This window comes from Fusarium mangiferae (assembly GCF_900044065.1).
Source record: "Fusarium mangiferae strain MRC7560 genome assembly, contig: FMAN_scaffold018, whole genome shotgun sequence".
In the NCBI taxonomy this organism is placed as follows: Eukaryota; Fungi; Ascomycota; class Sordariomycetes; order Hypocreales; family Nectriaceae; genus Fusarium; species Fusarium mangiferae.
Window position 1 is genome coordinate 292478 of NW_024573938.1, and position 22645 is coordinate 315122.

Genomic DNA, 22645 nt, shown 5'->3' on the forward strand with positions numbered 1-22645 from the left:
GGGTTTTTGGCAGACCTCTGATCCGCTGTCCGGATGTCTCATACCATTTGTGTTGCTAATTGTAATTTCTTTCTTTCTCAACACCAACCATTCATACATCCAAACGCCTTTCATTCTTCACTCATACCAATGACGTTTGGCTGCCCTTACGTCGTCGCCATCCCTCTACGCACTGAAGTCCCCAACACTGTCCATCATGTCATCTCGTCTCTCCGCGATTTCACTCGTAGCATTCTACGGTCTTGTAATCTTCTACTTCCTAAACAGACTATGGGACCATATCAGCTACTCAATCAAGACGAAGAAGTACAAATGCGGACCTCTCAAGACTTATCCCCACTGGGATCCCATCTGGGGCATTGACTTTGTTCTCTCCATGAGCCGTGCTTTCAAAGAGCATCGGTGGTTATCATGGATGGAAGAGACATGGGCCGCGCAAGGAACCAAGACCTTTAAGGCCAGATTTCTGGGAATGAGGATGGTGTATTCGTCTGAGATGGAGAATATGAAGGCGATGAGTACGTCGCAGTGGGAGGAGTTTGTGCTTGAGCCAATTCGTGTGGATAATGGCGTCGCGACGCCGTTTACTGGGAAGGGCGTTAGTACGGCGGATGGCGAGTTCTGGCATTATAGCCGGGGTATCATCAAGCCGTATTTCGAGAGGCAGGCATTTGCCAATGTCGCGAGATTGAAACCATTTACCGATAAGATGTTGGACCTCATTCCCACCAACGGCGACACCTTTGACATGCAGGTTCTGACAAGGCGATGGGTAAGTAACATCCAATCAACGCGAACGCAGCTGACTTGGTATCGACAGTTTCTTGACACGTCAACCGAGTTTCTTTTTGGAAAGTCTCGCGACTGTCTCACCTATCCTGAGCGCGAGGATGTAATGCTCGCCATGGTAGACATCATGCGCGGCGCACGGGTCCGTCTCACCATGAGTAAATTCATGTTTCTCCACCGAGACCCAAAATGGTATGAGAGCATTCGCTTCGTGCACAACTTTATGAATGAGTACATCCATAAAGCCTACGATGAACTGCACCAGAGACAAGAGAAAGGTGAGAAGTTTGCTGACAAGCCTGAGCGAACCGACTTGCTCTGGGACATGGTGCAGAAGATCCCCTCTGAGGATAGAATTCTCCTCAGAGACCAGATCACTGCTGTTTGGGTACCGAGTAATGAGACTACGAGTATTCATATCTCAAATGCTATTTATCAGCTGGCGAGACATCCAGATGCTTGGGAGAAATTGCAGAAGGAGGTTCTTGAGCTTGGCGATGAAGAGCTTACGTTCTCCAAGCTTCGCGGGATGAAGTACATGAATTGGGTTATCAACGAGAGTGAGTAAATTCAACCTATTACAAGCCACTCACTAATCGTTACAGCACACCGAACTATTCCAAATGGTATCCAAATGATCCGTGTCGCAGCCCATGACACAACCCTTCCCCGTGGCGGAGGTCCAGACGGAAAACAGCCCATCTTCTGCGCCAAGGGCGACATTGTCCACTGTAATCGCTATCTCATGCATCGCGACCCTGACTACTGGGGTGAAGATGCAGCTGAGTTCAGACCAGAACGATGGGATGGTCTTCGTCCGCTTTGGCATTTCGTCCCATTTGGTGGCGGACCTAGAATCTGCCCTGCTCATATTCTTGTCGCTACTGAGACAGCTTATGTCTTGACAAGGTTTTGCCAGAAGTTTAAGGGGATTGAGGCGAGGGATGAGAGGGGCTATGTTCCTGTTATGAGAGTTGGGCCTAGTAGCTTGAATGGCGTTAGAATTGCTGTTACGCCGAGGTAAAGCTGAAAGGGACAAGTTTGGGTGATGACTCCCTGAGAAAATGTGTTATTGATCATCAAGAGAATCTACACTCAAGCTTGACTTGGATAGTTACACCATGGCAGCCATACTCAATCGGTTCTGAATGCTTCGTCAATAGAAGACGAAAGTGATTCAAAGGACATAGCTCTACTTTTGACCCGATATCTCATTAAACACTTGTTGGATATGCTCCAAAACCCTGAGAGGCCATCCTTCTCTCTCCAGAGGCCCCAGCACTTTGCCATCCGTAACTGTGCTCCCGTCACTCAAGACACGATAAAAACCACTACACGACCCATGGCAGGCTGCTTGATCAGTGACGTCTACAACTGCAGAACACATCATTTCTCTGCTTGGATATCTCCCGCTCAAAGCATACCCAGCCTGCCGTCGTCCGCATTCTTCCTCAGACATAGCTACTAATCGGTAAATAGGCAAAACAATCTTCCCAGCTAGCACACCAACTGCCCCAGCACTCTGCAGCAAATCAGACAGAAAGGTAGTCGCCACCCAGCCAGGATGGACATGCATCCAAGAAACTTTTGGGTAATGAGACGCGAAGTGGATGAAAGCAAGACTGTGCAGTGTAGTGACCTGATTTACCGCCCTTGGCGCTGTATAGTTGCACTTCTTCCGTAGTCCAATATCCCCGTCATTGGTGAAGAGTGGACCTTCATGACCCCCGGCTAAGACGGAGAGAACTCGTGGGTGGGGTGCTTGCATGAGCATGGGGAGTAAGCGTTCGATAAGACGTATGCGGATGTAGAAAGACAGAGCAAAACAAAGATCAAGCCTCTCCTCAGTATCTGTGGATGAAGTCAGCAGGAATAAACTCCACAGAACGGGTGACTTACAGTGCGGTCCACCAAACGCCAAAGATCCTGGACTCATAAACAATAAATCCACACGTTTTTCCAATTTCATAATCCCCTCACAAGCATCATCAATACCTTTGATAAGCGAAGCCTCAGCTTCGACGAATTGGATCGTAGCATTGGGGTTGTATTCGCTTAGCAGAGCGAGTTCGCCCGCACACCTCGCTTTCGACCGACCAATAACGTAGAATCGCGGATTAGGCAAAGTCCGGATAAGAACCTTGAGAGTAGCGAGACCAATGCCCCTCGTTGCACCTACGAAAACTGCCACGAAGGATTGGGGAGCGGGGTGTGATGACGACATTCTGTGCTGACAGGTGCTTATCGTCTGATACGAACAGCTATTCTAACTATGCTTGTGAACTGAAAATCTTCCGCCTTTTTACAGGTGAAGGGGAGTGCGACGCGAGACCGAAGTGCATGGCGAGATACCCGGGGTATCGTTTTCCAAGACGTGGTCTGCAACGGGTACTATACCCGATTGATGAAGGATTCTCCGGCAGATGCATGTCTGCACGACCGGCCCGGGCGGCACGGAGAATTAGAGTCTGTTGAGCACGGGTGAGTGCCGTTGGTGCGACGTTCGCGGTGCCTACTATCCTAATAGCCAATGCTCATGTCAAAGACAAGCGGTAGTGCTACCAGTATAGCTTAGAAATTGATCTTGTTGACTGGATGAACTGGCTCTGCGACATCATTGCTTCTGTATCACTTGGAAGTTTGAACTGACTAAGATGGCGAACCTCACAAACCTTAGCATGAATCAGCTCAACATAAACCGGCAGTGCGTCGCCTTCACCTGGCAGACAGCTTCCCCAGCCTCACGAGTAATTGTCACCCTCAGCACCCTTTCACTCACAGCCCTTCTCATCTCAATCATCTACGAACTCTACTTCTCCCCCCTCTCTAAATTCCCCGGCCGAAAACTCTGCGCCATCTCCCGCATTCCCCATCTCATAGCAACAGCCAGCGGCCGCCAACTCCCCTGGCTCATCGATCTCCACAACAAATACGGCGGCGTTGTTCGCATTGCCCCAGACGCTCTCACATTCACTGATGAGCGCGCCTGGGCTGATATCTGTGGTGCATCCAAGGCTGCAAAAGATGGAATGGCGAAAGATCCGCGTCTTGCGGCTTTGGTCGGCGGTGATTTGGTGAATCCTGATCCTGCGAAGCCGAGATCGCAGCAGACTCATAGTATTATGAGAAAAGCGATGGTACCGGCGCTGAAGCGGGAGAATGTAAAGAAACTTGAGGGTATGATCAATGGGCATATCGAAGAGTATCTCTCGGCTTTACAGAAAGCCAGTGAAAGGAAAGAAGCTGTTGATATGCGAGACATGAACAGTTTTCTCATCTGCGATCTCATCGCTGACCTCTTCCTCGGTGAATCTCTACATCTCTTCACTGATGAGGAGTTCATTCCTTGGGTACACTCTTTCGATCGCTTCGCACGAGGTGTCACCATCCTCGCTGTGCTTAACCGCTTTCCATTCCTACACAAATTCCTCCTCTTTGCTGTTCATCGCTGGGGAAGCGGTGAGCGTGACTCTTTCATGGCGCCCATATTTGCACGCTTTGATCGTCGTGTTGCTCTGACTTCAGCTCGCCATGACATGCTGCAAATGGTCCTTGATGGAGACTCTGAAGGTACTGTACGTCAGGGAACTATGCCCCTTGACCTTCTACGAGAGTTTGCACCATTTCTAATGCTAGGTGGATGTGAGGCTATGCCTACAGTTCTCACTGGTTTCGTATACTTTGTCTTTCGCAGGAAGAGCACAGATATCAAGAAAAAGCTTCTAGAGGAGGTCCGCGGAGCTTTCTCTAGTGATTCAGATATCACCATGGACAAGATCAGCCAGTCTCAGAAAGACCTGCCATACTTGGAAGCATGTCTTCAAGAGTCTATTCGCTGCTACTCACCTGCTGCAACCGGCACCGACCGTGTAGTACCTTCATCTGGTGCTCAAATCGCAGACCGCTTTGTGCCCGGTAACACAGTGGTTATGATGTTGCATCAAGTGACCTACTCAGTCAAACAAAATTTCTCGAGAGCGGATGAGTATGTCCCTGAGAGATGGCTTCCTGAAGGAAAGGGCCGGCCTCAGGATTGCATCGATGATGTGAGGGGCAGTGTTCACCCTTTCTCGGTTGGCCCACAGTCCTGCTTCGGACAAGAGTGAGTTTACTATTACATGAACTTCCCTGAGATTTACGCTAACACTTTACAGACTGAGCTTTTATGTTTTGCGACTGGCGTTGTGTAAGCTTTTGTATCGCTTTGATATCGAGCTCACGCCTGAGTCTGAGAATTGGGTTGACGGACAGCTCACTTTTGGTACAAGGTCAAAGCCTCCACTGATGGCATATATCAAGAAAGCATCACTATAGTTAGATCGAGATGTCTATATAAATGATATCCTTATTTTCTGTGGGCAATTTGTGTAATGAGCGGTAATTTCTGAAACCTCTGGCTTATGGAGTTCTCTCCTCTGGTGGATGCAAAGCGAAGGCGTGACGACTGCACGTTCGAATAGAGCCTTGAGGTATATCAAGTAGCCGAAACCATCGATCTCGAATAAAGAGGTTTACAGGGTCACTTTGAGTTATTAGGAGAAGGCCTAAACTGGTTCATCAGGTCTCCAGAACCTTGCCTTTATGATAGTAATTCCTGTATTAAAATTTACAAACTGGCCAATCTACTCACTGCGATCCTTCAAAACCCTGACCATAACACCCTTGGAATCCAACGGCGGCATACCCACAAAGAAATCATGAGCAATCTCCACATCCCTCTTCGTTGTGCCAACAAGCTCAAGATCAAACCTCGAGAAAATAGTCGCAACAGTGAGGTACAGCTCAGCATATGCAAGATTCATGCCAATGCACTGACGGCTTCCTCTACAGAAAGGCACGAAGTGACGGCTAAGAGTAGTCTTGCCGTGCGTCCAACGCTCTGGGTCAAATTTGAAAGGATCTGGGTAGTGCTCCACGTTTGTATCAATGAGATATGATGATGAACTCATGCGGGTCTAGGAAAGTTAGCAACTGACGAGGATGAGTCGAATGGGCACTTACCCCTCGAGGCAGCTTATACCCAGCATAAACAAGATCCTCCGTTGGTGCATAGCGAGGTAAGCGCCCAGGAACACCGAATGAGAGCCTGATACCTTCTTGAATTACACCCGTCTTCTAATCGTCAGTTATTATCAATAGCTGTATAAGATCAACTAACCAGATATGGAAGAGGCTCAAGCTTTGCAACAGTGACTGGTGAATCTGCATCGCCCATCACTGTTTGAAGTTCCTTCCTCAGTGTAGCTAACATATCCGGATTCTCGGTAAGATGAAAACTCAGCGTCGTCAACGCGGCAGCCGTCGTCTCAGTACCAGCGCCCAGAAAGATAGCTGCCTCAGACTTGAATCTCTCAAGAGTCTTATCCGCTTGGGGGAGTTGCTTGCTGTCTCTCATCTCATGAAAGACTGTTCTAATCCCATCCTTCTTCTCCTTTGCCAGGACATCTGAGATTTGACCAGAGATCTTCTTGTCATAGTCAGCCAGTGGCTGTAGCTTAGGATCAAGCTTTGCAAGATAGCTAATGGGGATCTTTTGAATAATATCAAACAGCCATGGAAACATGCGTCCAATCGGATGAGCTTGAGGCATCTCATGGAAGAAGTCTAGTAGCTCTTTGCCGAACTGGTCTTGCTTCATGTTATCCATGCTCTCGCCAAAGCAATACTGTGCAATGACATCCATGGTGAGACCACTGTAGAGAGCTTTGATATTCACAACCTCTCCGCTCTGTATAAGTGAGCGCATTCTACCAGCGAGTTGGTGAATGGTTTGTAGGATCTGCGGCTCAAGAGCGCGGATAGACTGCTTCGAGAAAGACCCCGACAATGCAGCCCGCCGAACTCGATGTGTTTCAGCAGCGTAACTGTCAAACATGCTCTCATCATGGGTAGACATGAAGCGGACTTTGTTGCGAGGGTGATGCGGCCCATTGGCATAGATTTCATCGTAGAAGCTATCATCGTTGATATGAACCTCGCAAGGGTTGATTCTCACGATTGGACCATACTGGCGATGAAGGTCTTGGATCTTCCAGAGGAATCTACCTCGTTTGATAACATCATAGTAGAACTCATAGAAGAATGTGAGAGCTGCTAATTTGGGTCCTGGTATCTTTGCCAGTGGCGATAGATACAGGCGGTAGATGATGGTGTAGGCGATGCGCAGTGCAATGAGGAAAGCTGCCACTGTCAGCAGCGTTCCGGTGTTCAGTTGCAAACTTTCCATGGTCGTCTTGGTGCTGAGACGTGAACTAACTCAGTGCAGAGATGAGACAGTATGCCTACTACCCATCTTACCAGGCATGACAGCATATACGAAAGCTAACTCACCAACCCACCATCACAAAACTAGTTCTGATGTAAAGGTGCCGTTTTCCCGCCCATCCTTCGGCATGTGAATTCTCACCATCAGCGCGGAGAAAACACTCCGGTTGACGTGAGCGGCAAAAGACAATGTCGTATCCGGCATAGTCGAACTTGGTGCGTAAGCCGTCAGCCCATTTCCCCTCCATTTTCCGTTACCGTGCTTGAATCCTTCGGCACCCCACGGAAAACCCCTGGCTCACCTTATTCTTTGGGCTAGTGAGCCGTCGACCCGGCTTTAGTATAATCAGCGCGGCAAATACTCGTATGCAGCGTCGGCCGCCGTATCAGACAACGATACGGGCCGTTCCGTGCACTACGCACTAGCTTTTGGAGGCGTTTTGCAGATCAGAAGTAAACAGTTAAAAGAAGGTGGTGATTGATGTAGTTGAGAGTAGCAATATTGCCAATTGAACTCCACAAACAATACAACAAGGTTAATATTTGCACAAATCAAGAATGGCTACTGAAGCAGTGAACCAACCTCCCCAGACGGGTGCCGACTCCAGCGTTGCCAATGGCACTGGTATGGATGCCCTGATGGAGGATGCGAAGAAGCGTGGCTTGCAGGAAGAAATCTCTCGACTGACTGATAACCATTTGGTCTACACTGATGCTGCTGGCGGCAAGCTCTCGTACGCACCAGTTGATTGGAAGAAGCCAGGTCTGAGAATTCTCGATTCTGCTACCGCAGACGGTACGTATACCTACATAGACATAGAGAACGGACGATGATAACAGTGTATCAGGTATCTGGCTGCAGGATCTTCGCAAGCAAGCTGGCCCTGTTGCTGATGAGCAAACCTACATTGGCACTGATCTGGTGGAGGACTTGTTCCCCAAGCCTCGACCCCACGGGATTGAGTTCAAGAAACAGTCCATCACAGAGCCATGGCCTACTGAGTGGAAAGAGTCCTTCGACCTCGTCCACCAGCGCCAAGTCCTCGGCTTCTGCGGCAACTTCTCCCTCGAGCAAGCGGTCGCCAATCTCTGCGCCCTCGCCAAACCCGGTGGCTGGGTTGAGCTCGTAGAACTTGACTGCGACCAGAGCCTCCTGGAGGAAGGGACCGCAGCGCACGAGTTCTTCCGTCTTCTCGAGCAGATCTGGAAGATCAAGAAGATGGGCGGCAACTTTGGCCCTAATCTCAAAGAGTGGATGGAGAATGCGGGGCTGGAGGATGTCCAAGTTGATGTCTTGCAGTGCAAGGTTGGCGCAAAGGCTAAACCTGAGCTGAAGCAGGCTAGTATCAACGGCGCAGCTGGGGCGGGGCCGATGATTGTGGCTATGGCGCGCAGTAAGTTTACTTCGGACCTTTTTATCCTTTGATTAGTGCTGACCTTTGATGATAGCTCTTCCCGAGTTGGAGGGGTTTACTACTGAGCAGCTTGATACTCTTGATACTAGAGTTCGTAAGGAGCTTGCTGAGAAGGGGGCCGAGTTTCAGAGCTTTGCTGTCAGGGGTCGTGTTCCTGCTGGAGGATTGAAGCCTAAGAAGTAGATTCTAGAACTTTCACATGATGGTGTTTTGGTTGGAAGGATCAAGACAATTACTACTATAGTCCAGCCAAGAGATTATTTGAAATTATTATCCAACCACTCTCTGACTGCCTTGACCTGTCCTCAAATCATGCATCTTGACTTTACACGGTGGGATGATTGCTTAGTAAATATTCACGCCCTTACAAGTGTTCAACCGAATGATAGTAGCCAATCAGGACTAAATCGACCCGAATGCATGCACGTTTGATAATTATCATTGAGCTGCTATTGCCTTTTTGCCTATCAAATTGCAACGCTTACAGCCTTGTGGGGTTCGAAGGATCTGCGTGATAAAGTGCGAGGACCCGCCTCGGATCACGCCCTGTAATCACCATTGGTCAAGATGCGACTGGGACGATTATCAAATTCTCTACAAGGCAACTCGTAAGAGCAGTCGCTGTAACGCTCATATTGGTTGGATTTGTTCTGCATGTCAGAGGAGCTTTCGTTGTGGATAATGCTGAGAGGTCCCCCACTTGTCATCACCCATTGCAACATCGCCAAAGTTTAAACGTCACCTACCTGCCGTATCGAGATCGACATTCCATTTACCCCAAGATTCCAAGGTCACCCTAATGGGGAAGCGTTGGGGAAACGTGCACGAAGTGTCACAGCGTTTGGGGCGTCGGTAGTCTGTAGATAAGCAAGTCTTTGTGATATACCTCGGCTGGAACAGCTGGCCAGCTCTGAAAGATACTACTCACCATTATAATAGTCTTAGATACGAATGATATGACATAATTCTATGTATCATATTGGACTCAGTAATATTAGTCCCAGAGGATTAAGAACCATGGTCTTTGCACCTCTTAGAACTTCTCCAAGCCGGAATCCCGTATTGACCTGCGCAACTGGGCTTAAGCGCCTAGAATACCAAGCTTTTTAGCCTTACTCACAAGCCGTCCTGCCACACGCACTCAGACCCTCCCAACCCTCGCTAATGCATTTGTGGCGAGCTGACCACTCGGGACCGATGGCATCATGTGCCAGTGATCCTTCGCCCCACTGCCGACGGCAATTCTTTTAAAGTCCGTAGGACTGGGCAAATAAGATGCTGCAGTGAGATACTGATAGGGTCGTCGAAATTGGCCCTGTCTGAGATTATGAGGGAACATGATCTGATTAGACTTCCGCGGAATCTGCATATGGGCGGAGAACTTTATCCGGAGGATCTTACACGCAGCAACAACCTTGACATATTCGTCATGACTTTTTCCTTCACAAGATTGTAAAGAACTCGAAGCTCTAGGTCCACCAATTGAATGATTCCGCATTGACCTTGAGATGCCGGGTGTTATGGGGGAGGTGTAACCCCAAAGGGCTAGGATTACATCCTTCGATCGACGCGTATCAAAACGTGTCGAATATGGATGACTGCAGTGGAAGTCGAACGTTATTTGCATTATTTACAGAAAGAAATAGGCATTCTTGCTGACTACGGTTCATAGCTGCCGAGAAGAGATGATTCCAAGGTAATTACTGTACTTGCATGACAACATTGACGCCCTGGGCGTATCGTTTCTATAGTTCGTGACACCGTCCTATTACCGTGGGTATAAGCTCCTATACATATGAACCGTCATCAATAGCTCCCTTTCAAAGATAGAGGTGCCTCCTGTCATCCAGACAACACCCACTCACGGCTAAACCAGGCCAAACTATCCATAACCAAAACCCATTAGCTCCCCTCTCCCAATGGATCCAGGCCCAGCATACAAACGGCGCCGTCCCGCCGTAGCATGCACCGAATGCCGCAGACGAAAGATTCGCTGCGACCGCCACTCTCCCTGCGGACCATGTAGCAAATCAATGCCGAGCCTGCGATGCGTGTACAACAACCAGCCAACAGCGCGTATTCCCGAGAGTTATCTAGATCCCGGGATGCAACAGCAGCACGACTCGTTGGCTCTGAGCGGTCACGCGCATAGAGTACCTTTTGAGCAGTCGATCTTTGGACAGCAGCCTTTTGATGAGGTGCAGGATATGGACCTTTTTAACGTGGATGTTGCGCCCATGACTGACGTGTCGTTGGGATTTGTTGATATGGACTTTTTTGGCATGAGTGATGTTTCGCACTCGAAATCAGCTTCTATTGATTCGACAAACTCTCTTCTTCAAAGCTTATCTAGATCGCCATCTTGGACAACTTCAAGCCTTCCCTCAACAATGGCCAGCAGTATTACAAATTCACTACAAAACTTGCCTCTCGCTCAAACAAAAAGGTCAGGAAGGTCTCCAGGAGCCCAAACTCGAGAACGAGAGTATTCCGGCGCTGAAGACCATGAGAGGCATTGGTATGAGCCATTCTCTACATATGAAAAGTTGAGATTCCTCGTGGACAGCCTTTCTAGAGACGACCCCTATCTTTCCTCTGAGCAAGAAGCCCTTCGACCACTTTTTGAGACTTACAAGAGACTCCTTCGGGATAGTCGAAGAACTCAAGAAGCAAGACTCACCAGCGAGAACTTGGTGTCAACTCAAAGTGGTCATCGTGGCATGCTCCCAGCCAGAAGAACGTGCGACTCACTCGTTGATGCGTATATCAAGACCTTTGAGTCTGTACTGCGCATCATCCACGTACCATCTTTCTTGAGAGATTATGAACACTTCTGGGAAGATTCTGCTTCAGCAGTCTCAAGCTCTGACGAAACATTCGCCTGCAAGCTACTTCTAGTGGCAGCACTTGGATCCATCACCTTCACCCCGGCAGAGTCACAGCAAGGTCAGGCCACTTCATGCCGAGAACAGTCAAACAACTGGATCTCCCACGTCAAAGACTGGCTCGCCCGCAAGAGCATGAAAGTTATGCGAGGAGATCTAAGTATGGCACAGATCGCCTGTCTTCTAGCCTTGACACGTCACACGCACCACCAGGATTCCGCCCCCATGGGCGTAGCATGGCTCTCCGAAGGACACGGTCTAACTCACATGGCCGTTCAGATGGGTTTACACCGGGAACCAAGAGTCCGGTCGCCGAACATGTCCGCGAAGGAAGCCGAGATACGGAGACGCCTTTGGGCCACCATGTTGGAGTTGTCATTGCAGGTTTCTGTCGATCAGGGCCTTCCAGCTCCTATTGCACCGGAAAGCTATGATTGTGAGGTGCCGAGTAGTATTGCGGATGAGGACCTGGTGCTTAGAGTTGAGTCACAGGGGCCAAGTCAATCATCTGTCCTGACGCTTCTGGCAAAGACACAAAGGCTGCGTCTGAGAATACTCCAACTCGTTAACGCGCCCGGGTCGTCAAAGACGTATCAGGAATGTCATGGTCTTGCATCTGAACTCAACACGGAATGTTCCGCCGGCCAGCTCAGGCTAGATTCACCGCTCAGCGATTTTCAGAGTAGCTTTTTGACGAGCTTTACCAAACCGTTTATGCTGGCGCTCCATGAAGCCTTTGCCGAGGAAGCATATTACAAGCCGGAATACTACTATTCAAGAAGAATGCGAATGGAGATCTCAGCCCAACTACTATCATCGACAGCAAGCCTGGGCCCGTATTCAGCACTATTTACCAACGGTTCAGGACAATTTTCCGTCATGCAGAGACAGGCCACAATGTCCCTTTGCCTGGATCTAATCCGAGATTTTGAGGAAGACTCATTTCCCAACTTGGATAGTGCCTCTAGAGTACAACTTCGAGATATCCTGTCCAATGCAGTAACAATGTTCAAGAGACGTGTCGAAATGTCACGTGGCTCAGAGTCAACAGAGGAGTTTGTCTTATTCTCCTGTGCATTATCCTACATTGAAAGTCTACAGCGAAAGGAGGACGGTGATAAAATGGCTGCGAAGATCAGTGAAACAGCAAAGACTGTGCTGAAAGTGTGCTCAGATGTAATGGAAAGGCAGAGGCGGAGGGAGTCACTTGCAGAGACAGATATGTGGATGGGCTGAAAATTCTTCGACACTTCGGAATAGTTACTGCATGCTTGGCTTCATTATCTTATCACATTGAGTTTACTATTTGAACGTGAATGGAGCATTCCTTGGTTGTCCGCGTCCATACCACTCTTTCGAGTTGCTTTACTCCAGTATGAGATCCAAGGCAGCATACCTTTTCACTAGCCGCTTCAAGCAACACCAAGCTCTCTCGTATGATGATAACCTTCGAATAGAAGCTCTTGACCCGAGGCTCTTGACCCGAGAATGCGAGATTACATGGTGGAAGCGGCGTGGTATATGCACGGGAAATCCCACGGGGAATCCTTCGGGGAATCTCTCCCGCGCCGTCTCACCCTTGCTTTACAGTGCGATAACGTGCTAAAAAGTACGAAGGAAGCACTGTCTAGTGTTTTACCCCGTAATATCTCGACGGTCGAGATCTAGTTGCTTGTCGATAGGAGCCTTGCGGCGATGCATGTCCTATACTAATATTCTACAGTTTATCATAGCCATCCAAAAACGCCACCAGATTTGAATCCGTAATTATCCCAAACTCTTTTTTCTAAAGCAAGCCAAGGTGAGATATACGTCAGGGTATCACACACGAAACAATGGCGCTTCATCAATTATTGCTCCAGCAGCTCTCAACTCGCAATATCCCAGTTCTTGCAATTGGGGCATTTTTTCTCCTACTTATCTTCCGGAAGCTTTTCACAAGTAGCCCAAATTCTGAAGCAAAAGGCTGGAAGCCAATCCCTCGCTACTGGCAATGGGACCGAATATGGGGTCTCGATCTGGTAGCGAGTCAGATACATGCCTTGAGATCAAACCAGTTCTTGGCATGGCTTGCCAAGCTTCACGCCAGCATGCCTCACACCAAGACATTCAGTATCAACATGTTTGGTGTCAAGTGGATTTACACCTATGATCCTGAAGTCTTGAAGGCTGTCTATGCAACTCACTTCAAGGAGTTTGGTGTTACGCCAATCGGTAACCTTCGAAGAGGATTAACTCCCTTCGCTGATAAAGGTGCAATCACTACCGACGGCGAGGATTGGAAGCACAGTCGTTTTCTGATCCAGCCCTTCTTTGATCGTCAGGTGTATACAAGCACCGACAGAGTGGCTCGACACACGGACCAGTTCATTAAACTACTACCTGAGAATGGCGAAACCGTTGATTTACAACCTCTGCTGCAGCGCTGGGTAAGTTGAAATCACCCATTGGACAATTTGAACCATACTAATCGTTACATACAGTTCTTGGACATCGCTACAGAGTTCATTTTTGGCGAGTCAACGGAAGCTTTAGTATACCCTGAGCGCGCCAAGATTGCAAACACAATGCTTGACGTGCTTGACGGTGGTCGCCTCCGCGCTCAGCTAAACAGACTCATGTTCCTTCGTGATTGGACTCCCTGGCTGAAGTCAGTCGAAGAGATCCACGCCTTTGTCACTCCTCCCATTCAAGAGACCATCAAGGAGAAGCATGAGCGTGAAAAGAAGATCAAAGAGGGCGCAAGTGACTTGGAACCCGAGAGAACTGATCTCTTGTGGACCATGGTGCAAAACCTTGAGGATGTTGAGGAGCTTAGATCACAGATCTGCTTGATTCTCGTCGCCAACATCGACACTACATCTGTGTTCATTAGCAACTGCGTTTGGTGGCTTGCCCGCTATCCTGATGTTTGGGATAAGATTCGCCAGGAAGTCCATGAACTGGGCGACATCCCAATGAACTTTTCAGTTCTACGAAATATGAAGTATCTGAACTGCGTCATGAATGAGAGTAAGTGCATCACCTCATTTTCTCCGCATTTTCTGATCTAACGGGAAAGCTCATCGCATGATTCCTAACAACGTCTCTCAACTTCGCGGTGCGTTTGAGGATGTCGTGATACCGGTAGGCGGCGGCCCAGATGGCAAATCACCGACTCTCATTCGCAAGGGCGATCTGGTTCTCATCAACAAGACCGTCATGTACCGTGATCCTGAGGCCTGGGGTGAGGACTCCAACGAGTTTAAGCCCGAAAGGTTTGACGGATATCGAGGCTCTTGGGGCTTCCTACCTTTTGGTGGCGGGCCTAGACGATGTCCAGCGCAAATGATGGTTCAGACTGAGGCGGCGTACATCCTTGCTCACCTTGCCAAGACTTTCAAGCGAATTGAGCCTCGGGACCCAGAACCTTACGTGCCAGTTATGAGAATTGGGCCATCGAACAAGACTGGTGTCAAGGTGGCTTTATACAGATGATCTAGGTTTCTGTTTCCGATGCTAGAAGGCATTTCATTGTTGTTCTACGGCGTCTAGCTCCCTTCGGGGTGCTTAGTGGAGTATCTGTGTATACAGCACTGTGTCGCATAATGTCAACCCATGCCTGAGAATGTCACAGATACTTAATCTTAGAGTTGAATTAGCAGCAATATTTCCTATCATATTCCTAGATTTCTCTTGTCGTATATAAAGCCGTTGCCTTTCATTCGTGCCCTGTTTCATGTCTTTCTATAGATCACCACAAACGCTGTCGGCGAAATCTTTATCAAAGCCCAAAAGAACTTTTCTAGAGGATCACTTTCAGAACCTCTAATAGAGATAGAAAGCTAAAATGGAATAGTTGAAATTAGAGATGTGGTGTCTGATTGGACACGGAGAATAACGGGATATTACGTGTTACACCGAGCCCTACCTTGACATCCGTACGCGAGTCGCATTTTGGAGTGGATCTATCCGTACGATCAACTCTGGACCGTTTGCCTCCACCGTAGAGTGGGCCAATTATAGATTCTATCTGTAGTTTTTGAACTTACTCGATAGTACTCTTGCTTTCATCCAGTTCTTCATCTAAGAACCTCCACCTTCACAGCGAATAGAACACCAGTCTGAACACTAGCACTATGGAACTCGCTATCGCACAACCAATCACGCTGAAATGCGGCCTCACTTTACCAAATCGACTCACCAAAGCCGCCATGGCGGAAAGATTGGCTGACAAAGAGGGCCTTCCGGGTGGCAAACAATGTCTGGCAACCTACAGTGAATGGGCGAAAGGGGGTTGGGGATTGATCATCAGTGGTGCGGGTCCCTCGAACTATCACAACTCATCACTTTCTTAACCGATCGATAGGTAATGTTCACATCGATCCTGCTCATCCCGGTGCACCAGGGGACTTCACAGTGAACCGGGATCTGCCCAGGGGAAAGACTCTTACAGCTTGGAAATCGTGGGCCAGTGCCTGTTCACTCAACGGAACCAAAGCCATCGTTCAGATCAACCACCCAGGTCGGCAAGCACCATTTGTCAAAAGCCTAGCTCCAAGTCCAATTCCTTTAGATCTCGGCAAGGGTCTGTTTCCATGGCTTGTCAGATCTCTGGTATACGGAACGCCAAAGGAGATGACTCAAGCTGACATAGACGATGTGGTGATGCGGTTTGCAGAGGCAGCGCAGTTATCCGTGGAAGCAGGGTTTGCGGGTGTAGAGATCCATGCAGCACATGGATACCTGTTGGCGCAGTTCCTATCTCCTTTGTCCAATGAACGAACAGATGATTATGGCGGTTCTCCGTTGGCAAGAGCCAAGATCGTTATTGACGCCGTCAAAGCTGTTAGGAAGGCTGTACCAGCGGAGACCTGTGTTGGGATCAAGGTCAACTCAACTGACCATACCAATTTGGGTGACTTTATCATACAACTGAAGGCCATAGTCGATGCTGGAGTTGACTTTGTCGAGGTGAGTGGAGGGTCCATCGAGGACCCTATGTTCAGCACTGGCCTGCACACAACAGTTAAGGCAAGCACCAAGGCTCGAGAAGCCTTCTTCATCGACTTTGCAAATTCAATCAGATCTGAGCTCCCGGATGTTCCCATCATGCTGACTGGTGGTTTTCGAACACGACAAGGTATGGAGACTGCTGTGAAAGGAGGCAGTTGTGATCTTGTCGGCCTAGCTCGACCGTCTGTCATTGACCCAGCTCTGCCAAAAAAAGTCTTAGACACCAGCATACCGGAGCATGGGGCTCTGGCGTATGCTAAGAGGATTGAGGCATGGAGTTGGGCTAAGTATACTGGCATCAAAGCTGTTGGTATGGGAGCTGAAACGGTACGTCTTTCTTCCTCTTTTGCCAAGAACGGTGAACTGATCACCAAAATAGCTCTGGTATACCAAACAGATTGGGCGGTTAGGGATGGCAAACAATTGAGTTGGAGTACCAAGGTTTTACATCATATATAGTTATAAGTATAGTCATCAACCTCGGCACCTCCATCATTCCGATAATAATGTTCAGCATGCGACTTGACTTTCGTGAACGATGTTTAATGTCTGTTCACCTCCCATATGCACCTAAGCAATATTCTTTATTGACTTTAGGCGAGAAAAGCTGCTAGCCATAAAACTATCACGCCACAATACAGCGTAAATCACAACAAAGAAGCCGATCGGAACCCATCCTACAAATACAACCATAATGGAAGACAACAACGCTATCATTATTGTCGGAGCCGGTTGCATTGGGCTTTGCACTGCGTACGAGTTGTCCAAGTCCTTCGATGATCAGGAGCGTATGCCCCGTATTATCGTCGCTGAGGCATGCGACAGACCATTCGCTGCTGCTTCGTCAGCTTGCACAGGTTGCTTTCACTACCACTTCCCTGGCCCTCTGAGCAAGGCACTTACACCTCTTGGGAAATATTCTTTCGATCTATGGGCGCAAGAGGCACAGAATGCTGACTTCAGACTTGCTACGGGATACCTTGAAAACTCCTCCTACAGCATCCTTCAAGGCGATGGCAAGGGCCTTGATAGGCTCCCCGATTGGATCAAGACAGAGGCATTTTGGGATGTTGACAACCACGTTCTGGGGAATAAAACAGCGACAGTGTACGTACTTCGAAAGTCCAAATCAATTGTGCCAGTCTTGGTACTAATGATGTTCAAAGGAACCCGCTTGGTGTAGGCAAATGGCTGACACAGCAGTGCCTCGCGAGAGGCGTGAAAATCGTGTTAAACACGGAGATTCTCGCGGTCGAACTATCCACCTTGAACGAGTTGCGAGCCGTAAATTTGAGAAATGGACATCAGAAGACAAATATTGCATGCAAGCAAATGCTCTTAGCTTGTGGACCATGGACTCCCACTGTATATGAGCGGCTGTTTCCGGAGCACCCATCTGTCTGCAGTGGACTACAAATGCCGGAGACTGGATCACTTTCAAGAATCCATGTCTAACAACTATTGAGAGTACTGCATTCGTCTCATTCGAATCATATATCGGCGAAAAGTTTGAATTCGCTGGCCGAAATGATGGAAGCATTTGGGTTTGTGGACGAAGGAATTTCAACGCCAAGCTGCCATCGCCAGGTCAATCAGATGAACCAGACAATGCACTTATTGAGGAAATGAGTCGACTTGCACGCAAGTGGCTCAACCGAGATTGCTCTCATCATGAGGAGCATTGCGATGATGTCCAGATAGTCAAGAAAGGCAGGGCATTCAGGCCGGCGACTAAATCCGAGCTTCCAGTCATGTCCAAAGTCAAGCCTTCAGACATTACTCCGAATTATACCTCACATTCTACCGGAATCTTTGTTTGTTGTGGCCATGGCTCATGGGGTCTGACGCTCGGAATGGGCAGTGGAAGAGTCATGAGTCAAACAATACGTGGAGAGCAGTCTGACATTGATTTATCGCCCTTCTCCTTGGCGTTGAATACTACATCCTGTGCCTAACTACTATCAAATGACGCCTCAAGTTTCTTACCTGCTAGTTCCATCTTAATAACATCTGAATGGCACCCTTCAGTGTAAATGATGACAGCGATGCAATTCTATAAGGTGGGCTATCAGAATACGTTTATTTAAGTCCATGCTTAGGTACTGCAGTATGTCGAACCCTTTTTTCTTCCCTCCTACATGTCACATTATCACTGGAGTATTTGCGCATGGATAACTCCAGATGTCCAATGAGCATAGTAAATCTAGACCGAGGTTTTCCTTCACAGTGCCAAGTCTGTGAATAGATTATTGGCGAATTCATCGCCGGTGTCCGCAAACACGCATCCTCGTATTAAGAGAATAATTGTTGCCACGGCGGGGTCTGGCGGAGTCTCAAGTCAACAGCGGAGGGATAACCTTGATGCCTTTCCAGGATAATGCTAAATTTATATCATCGGTCCTTTCTAAGCTTTATTGGTTAAGATGGCTTGAACGTGGCGGAAAATTGCTTCTCAAGGTGGAAAAGGTTAGTTCCAACCGTCCTCAGAAAAGTGAAAGAATAAGGCATATCTTTCTCAGATTTATCTGTGATAGGGTTTGAATGGTCAAAGAGGCTTCAGCCTCAAGGCCACAAAGGTAAAGAACACCAAAAAAACACATACGGGCAAAATACTTGTCGCCCTCACTATTGCCTAGGATCTTGCTTCTAGCTGAAAGCTAGATATCCTGATGACTGACTCCAGAGGTGTATAAATAAGTGGCTGCTGCTTGTCCGTCAGGATTATCAGGCTCACTCAGATTTATCAAGCTCAGCGTCAGGACCTTTTTATGTCTTTGTTTGGCTCGTCTTATGGCCAATCATAAAATGCATGTAAGCGCTGCGGCTTGTCTTTGTAACATGCACTTCTGCCTTGCCTAATTGAGGCCTCCCATCTCAAACTAACAGACACTGCCGCCTATAGGTTCGAAGGCTTGATAAAGTACGTATATCTGAGGGGCCAGCTCATGCTATAAACAGTGAACTCATTTTACCCATTGCCACCCACCCTTTGCCGCCCCAGTTTCATTACCCACCGCTTGACTCGTTTCATTCTTAATTAGTTGTTTCATTCGAAGCCTCTCTCTCAACTATTTCTACACTCGTATCATGCCATATCTTACCCATTCCTTGACACGTTCTTCGGACCAAACACGTGAGCTCCTTGATTTTTGTGAGCATCACAGTTCGCCGAGACAAAATGTAGATTTCCAGGCCATGGCCACCGCACTTGCCCAGATATTTCGAGCCTACATCAATCAAACAGAAATTACATGCATAGTGAAAGGCCGCATTCGGCGCCCTAATGCTATTGGAGATTCTCTCAATCTCCTTGGTAAGAATGTCCGTTCATATCAGATTCTTGTTTCAAACAAGGCCTATAAAGTTCCAAGCATCAAGATCCTTGTCAATGGGTCAGATGAGAAGAACACCTATTATTCATTCTCAAGTAATGATACGTTCCGCCTCACAGGCTTTCGTACTTCAACGAAAAGTCTTTCCCAAAAGCGTCTAAGAGAAAGGCGCGCTGCTGGCTTTCTACTAGACTGGAGTGTCTATTATATGACTGCTCAGTTCCCGGCCACTGAGCCATTGCAAAAGTATAATGATATTTTGTTCGAGGTTCTGTTGACGTCTTATTGGCCTTCTGGTGAAGGACCCAACTTACCGAGTCACTTGTTTTGGAAGAACTTCAAGAAACGTCCAGAGATTGAGCAGCCGGATAGCCTTATGCTTGCGTTACAAGATGGCCTCACCAGATTATGTTTCACACCCAGTGGTAGACTGATAAGTCTCAGGGATGTTAATATTATGATACAAGGTCATGACCCCGGTATGGGCGCTTCAAGGATCAAGAACCTCCTCATGGAAGGATTCGAAGAAATCGTTATCTACGCATGCCAGCAATGCTTCTTCCAGCCAGGCAATACAACAGTCGATGCGACATTGTCGCATATATGCCGTTCACTCAGGTATGGCCGCTGAACTCAGATGCACTGAACTCCCATTGAAGTCAACTAGGATCGTAATGCAGGATGAATACCTTCCCCTCGAGCACGTGGATACCCGGAGAATTCTTCACAGAGCGTGGTTGAGACTGCAGTTTATGCTAGTAGTCAAAGACACGACAAACAGTGCGACTGAAGACTCAATACCTCCTATCAAATGTCGCAGCCAAGCGTCAGATATTCAACCTCTTATCAAAAGAATTGCCAATAGTATCGTCTCCCACCCGATGGCTACGAGCGTTCTTATCTCGGTGTTGCTGCGAGTCCATGAGACAGACATCCCCCTAATATTGCTAATCGCATCATATGCCTATTGTAAGAGCTTGCAATCAGAGGCATGGGGCACCGAGGAGACTCGGGTAGCGACCGCCATAGGATCGCAGGTAGAGGTGCTATCGGACGAAATAGAGCGCGCAGTGGCATTTACCAACGAACTTTGTCAGCAAATGCAAGATGATGGCCCCTACGAATCTTGCGATGCTTCTGATACTAGGCCTCGAAATGGCCATAGCGAAGATGTCTCAAACACCGCTTTGAAAGAAGCGGGACAAGATTCAGCACCCCTGTTCCGCGAGCAAGAGAAGTTTCAAAATTTCAAAGCTCCAGAGTTACTCTTAAGGTACACTGACAGAGAATTGGAGAGATTCATTTTTTCAATCGAGGCATTAGAGGCTTTTGTTGATGTTCTTCTATTCTGGCTCCCAAGGCTAGGCCTGAACCAAGAGATTGAATTGAAACCGGACGTCTCGAAGCGTAATATTGACAGAGATGAAGAGTTCGTCGCTTCCGAACACCTTTGTCTTGAGACGCCTCCCGGCTCCGGGTTGAAAGATGCAATACAGGTCCAAATTGAAGCGCTGAATGCTTCCACTCGGCTGCGAGAGGCATGTATCAGACTCGGAGCCTATATCTTGGGGTCCTGGAATTCCGATCGTCTATGGATCGAGATTGCTCGTCTTTTTAATGCCCCAGTAGCTAATGGCTACAGGCGCGTTACTTGGCAATGTGTAAGTCCACTCTTTAATCAGCAATGCGAGCATCAAGACTGACTATCAATTATACATGTGGCAAACAACTTACAGCCGACTTTGACGATTCTGATCCTTCTGATTTGGATGAGCATTTATTAGAACTAGCAGATTGTCAAGCGGCGTCGTTGAGTTCAATGATATGCACATCGGAGAATCAGCTCATTGGAACCTTCAGACTGTCGGATAGAATGATGCTGAGCGCGCCTAGTAGCAAATTCCAACATTCTCCGGCAACAAAGACAAGTCTTGGGACTTCCATCATCAAGCAATCTGCTGGTGGTACGAATTCTGATCATTTGGGGAATTGCAGCTCAAACGGCCCGAGGAATCAACTGGCCATTGAAAATTCCACAACAGAATCTTCGCAACTCAATGTGAAGAGATTTTTCGAGGTATGCATAAGTATGGGTAACCATGCGGTACGGTTAGAGGAGATCGACTTAAGCTCCGTGCACTCAGATGGGGCTCTCTTTAAACATATCTGGAACAGATATCGTCAGTCACGCGGATTCTGTATGCGAAGACTGTTTCTCAAGCCAAGAGATGTCCATTTTGTACAGGTAAGTCCTTGTGACAACAATTGGTCACTGGGAGCTCCAAGCCTGGCAACTTGACTAATGGCTTCGCGGTAATCTAGTTTTGTTTAAATCGCTCTTTGCAAGATCTAGTCGGTATTCAAAAATCACCCAGTGAATACCCACCAGATGAGGAGGTTCAATGGAATCGCTACCACTATGTGCGGCCAAAGCTCTTGATGCCTGCTAATTTATTTCTTCATTTTCTGCATCTTGCGGGCAAGGATTCTGAAAGGCTACATTATCGTCGGACATGGATTGAGAGACTACCAAAAAAGCTTGAAACGGCCATCCTCGAAGTAGACACGACGGCTCGCATCTTTCCAGGTCTATCAGCGGAGGTTCAAGTGCAGAGGGCCGAGGAAGGCACGAGCGTACCAAACTGGGCACTTCATACTAATCAGCCCCAAAGCTTGGATGACCCAGAGGAGACCGACATTGTTACAGGCTGGGGAGTTCACATTATCGAAGGACCTAACCACTCGGGCCTGAGTTTCGTTTTGATGTTTGGGGTGGTGATTTCTTTCTTTGTGTCTGTTATGCTGACCGGTCTTGCAAGAACAGAAGAACAGGGATTCGGCGTTGGCTCTTTTCTAATCGCTGTTTTGACATGCGGTATGACAGCGGTATACTTTGCTTTGACAGACTGATGTTTAGACTCAATATTGATTTTTATTCTTCTATCCCTTTTCGGTTTCGAATAGT

The 22645-nt window shown here is 48.0% G+C and overlaps 10 protein-coding genes across 10 annotated transcripts; 8 read left to right on the top strand and 2 right to left on the bottom strand.

Annotated features, from left to right (window-relative positions):
- Positions 1-196: 196 nt before the first annotated feature.
- On the top strand, positions 197-1813 carry FMAN_11873 (uncharacterized protein; the record flags this gene model as incomplete). The annotated part of the gene is made up of 3 exons (XM_041824593.1): positions 197-772; positions 821-1349; positions 1395-1813. The coding sequence occupies 3 exons, from the start codon at positions 197-199 to the stop codon at positions 1811-1813; spliced, it is 1524 nt and encodes a 507-aa protein (XP_041690058.1).
- Positions 1814-1981: 168 nt separating this feature from the next.
- Positions 1982-3013, bottom strand: FMAN_11874 (uncharacterized protein; the record flags this gene model as incomplete). The annotated part of the gene is made up of 2 exons (XM_041824594.1): positions 1982-2640; positions 2689-3013. 2 exons carry the CDS (start codon positions 3011-3013, stop codon positions 1982-1984), a joined length of 984 nt encoding a protein of 327 aa, XP_041690059.1.
- Positions 3014-3443: 430 nt separating this feature from the next.
- On the top strand, positions 3444-5103 carry FMAN_11875 (related to cytochrome P450 monooxygenase; the record flags this gene model as incomplete). Its single annotated transcript, XM_041824595.1, has 2 exons — positions 3444-4891; positions 4944-5103. 2 exons carry the CDS (start codon positions 3444-3446, stop codon positions 5101-5103), a joined length of 1608 nt encoding a protein of 535 aa, XP_041690060.1.
- A 308-nt stretch (positions 5104-5411) lies between these two features.
- FMAN_11876 (trichodiene oxygenase) lies at positions 5412-7015 on the bottom strand (the record flags this gene model as incomplete). The annotated part of the gene is made up of 3 exons (XM_041824596.1): positions 5412-5744; positions 5791-5901; positions 5948-7015. 3 exons carry the CDS (start codon positions 7013-7015, stop codon positions 5412-5414), a joined length of 1512 nt encoding a protein of 503 aa, XP_041690061.1.
- Positions 7016-7611: 596 nt separating this feature from the next.
- FMAN_11877 (uncharacterized protein) lies at positions 7612-8651 on the top strand (the record flags this gene model as incomplete). Its single annotated transcript, XM_041824597.1, has 3 exons — positions 7612-7849; positions 7902-8447; positions 8503-8651. 3 exons carry the CDS (start codon positions 7612-7614, stop codon positions 8649-8651), a joined length of 933 nt encoding a protein of 310 aa, XP_041690062.1.
- A 2207-nt stretch (positions 8652-10858) lies between these two features.
- Positions 10859-12589, top strand: FMAN_11878 (uncharacterized protein; the record flags this gene model as incomplete). The annotated part of the gene is made up of 1 exon (XM_041824598.1): positions 10859-12589. The coding sequence occupies one exon, from the start codon at positions 10859-10861 to the stop codon at positions 12587-12589; it is 1731 nt and encodes a 576-aa protein (XP_041690063.1).
- A 599-nt stretch (positions 12590-13188) lies between these two features.
- FMAN_11879 (uncharacterized protein) lies at positions 13189-14830 on the top strand (the record flags this gene model as incomplete). The annotated part of the gene is made up of 3 exons (XM_041824599.1): positions 13189-13782; positions 13837-14365; positions 14415-14830. 3 exons carry the CDS (start codon positions 13189-13191, stop codon positions 14828-14830), a joined length of 1539 nt encoding a protein of 512 aa, XP_041690064.1.
- A 716-nt stretch (positions 14831-15546) lies between these two features.
- FMAN_11880 (uncharacterized protein) lies at positions 15547-16775 on the top strand (the record flags this gene model as incomplete). The annotated part of the gene is made up of 3 exons (XM_041824602.1): positions 15547-15649; positions 15702-16675; positions 16728-16775. 3 exons carry the CDS (start codon positions 15547-15549, stop codon positions 16773-16775), a joined length of 1125 nt encoding a protein of 374 aa, XP_041690065.1.
- Positions 16776-17042: 267 nt separating this feature from the next.
- On the top strand, positions 17043-18303 carry FMAN_11881 (uncharacterized protein; the record flags this gene model as incomplete). Its single annotated transcript, XM_041824603.1, has 3 exons — positions 17043-17455; positions 17515-17713; positions 17815-18303. 3 exons carry the CDS (start codon positions 17043-17045, stop codon positions 18301-18303), a joined length of 1101 nt encoding a protein of 366 aa, XP_041690066.1.
- Positions 18304-19435: 1132 nt separating this feature from the next.
- FMAN_11882 (uncharacterized protein) lies at positions 19436-22590 on the top strand (the record flags this gene model as incomplete). Its single annotated transcript, XM_041824604.1, has 4 exons — positions 19436-20298; positions 20348-21339; positions 21417-21925; positions 22003-22590. 4 exons carry the CDS (start codon positions 19436-19438, stop codon positions 22588-22590), a joined length of 2952 nt encoding a protein of 983 aa, XP_041690067.1.
- Between the last annotated feature and the right edge of the window lie 55 nt (positions 22591-22645).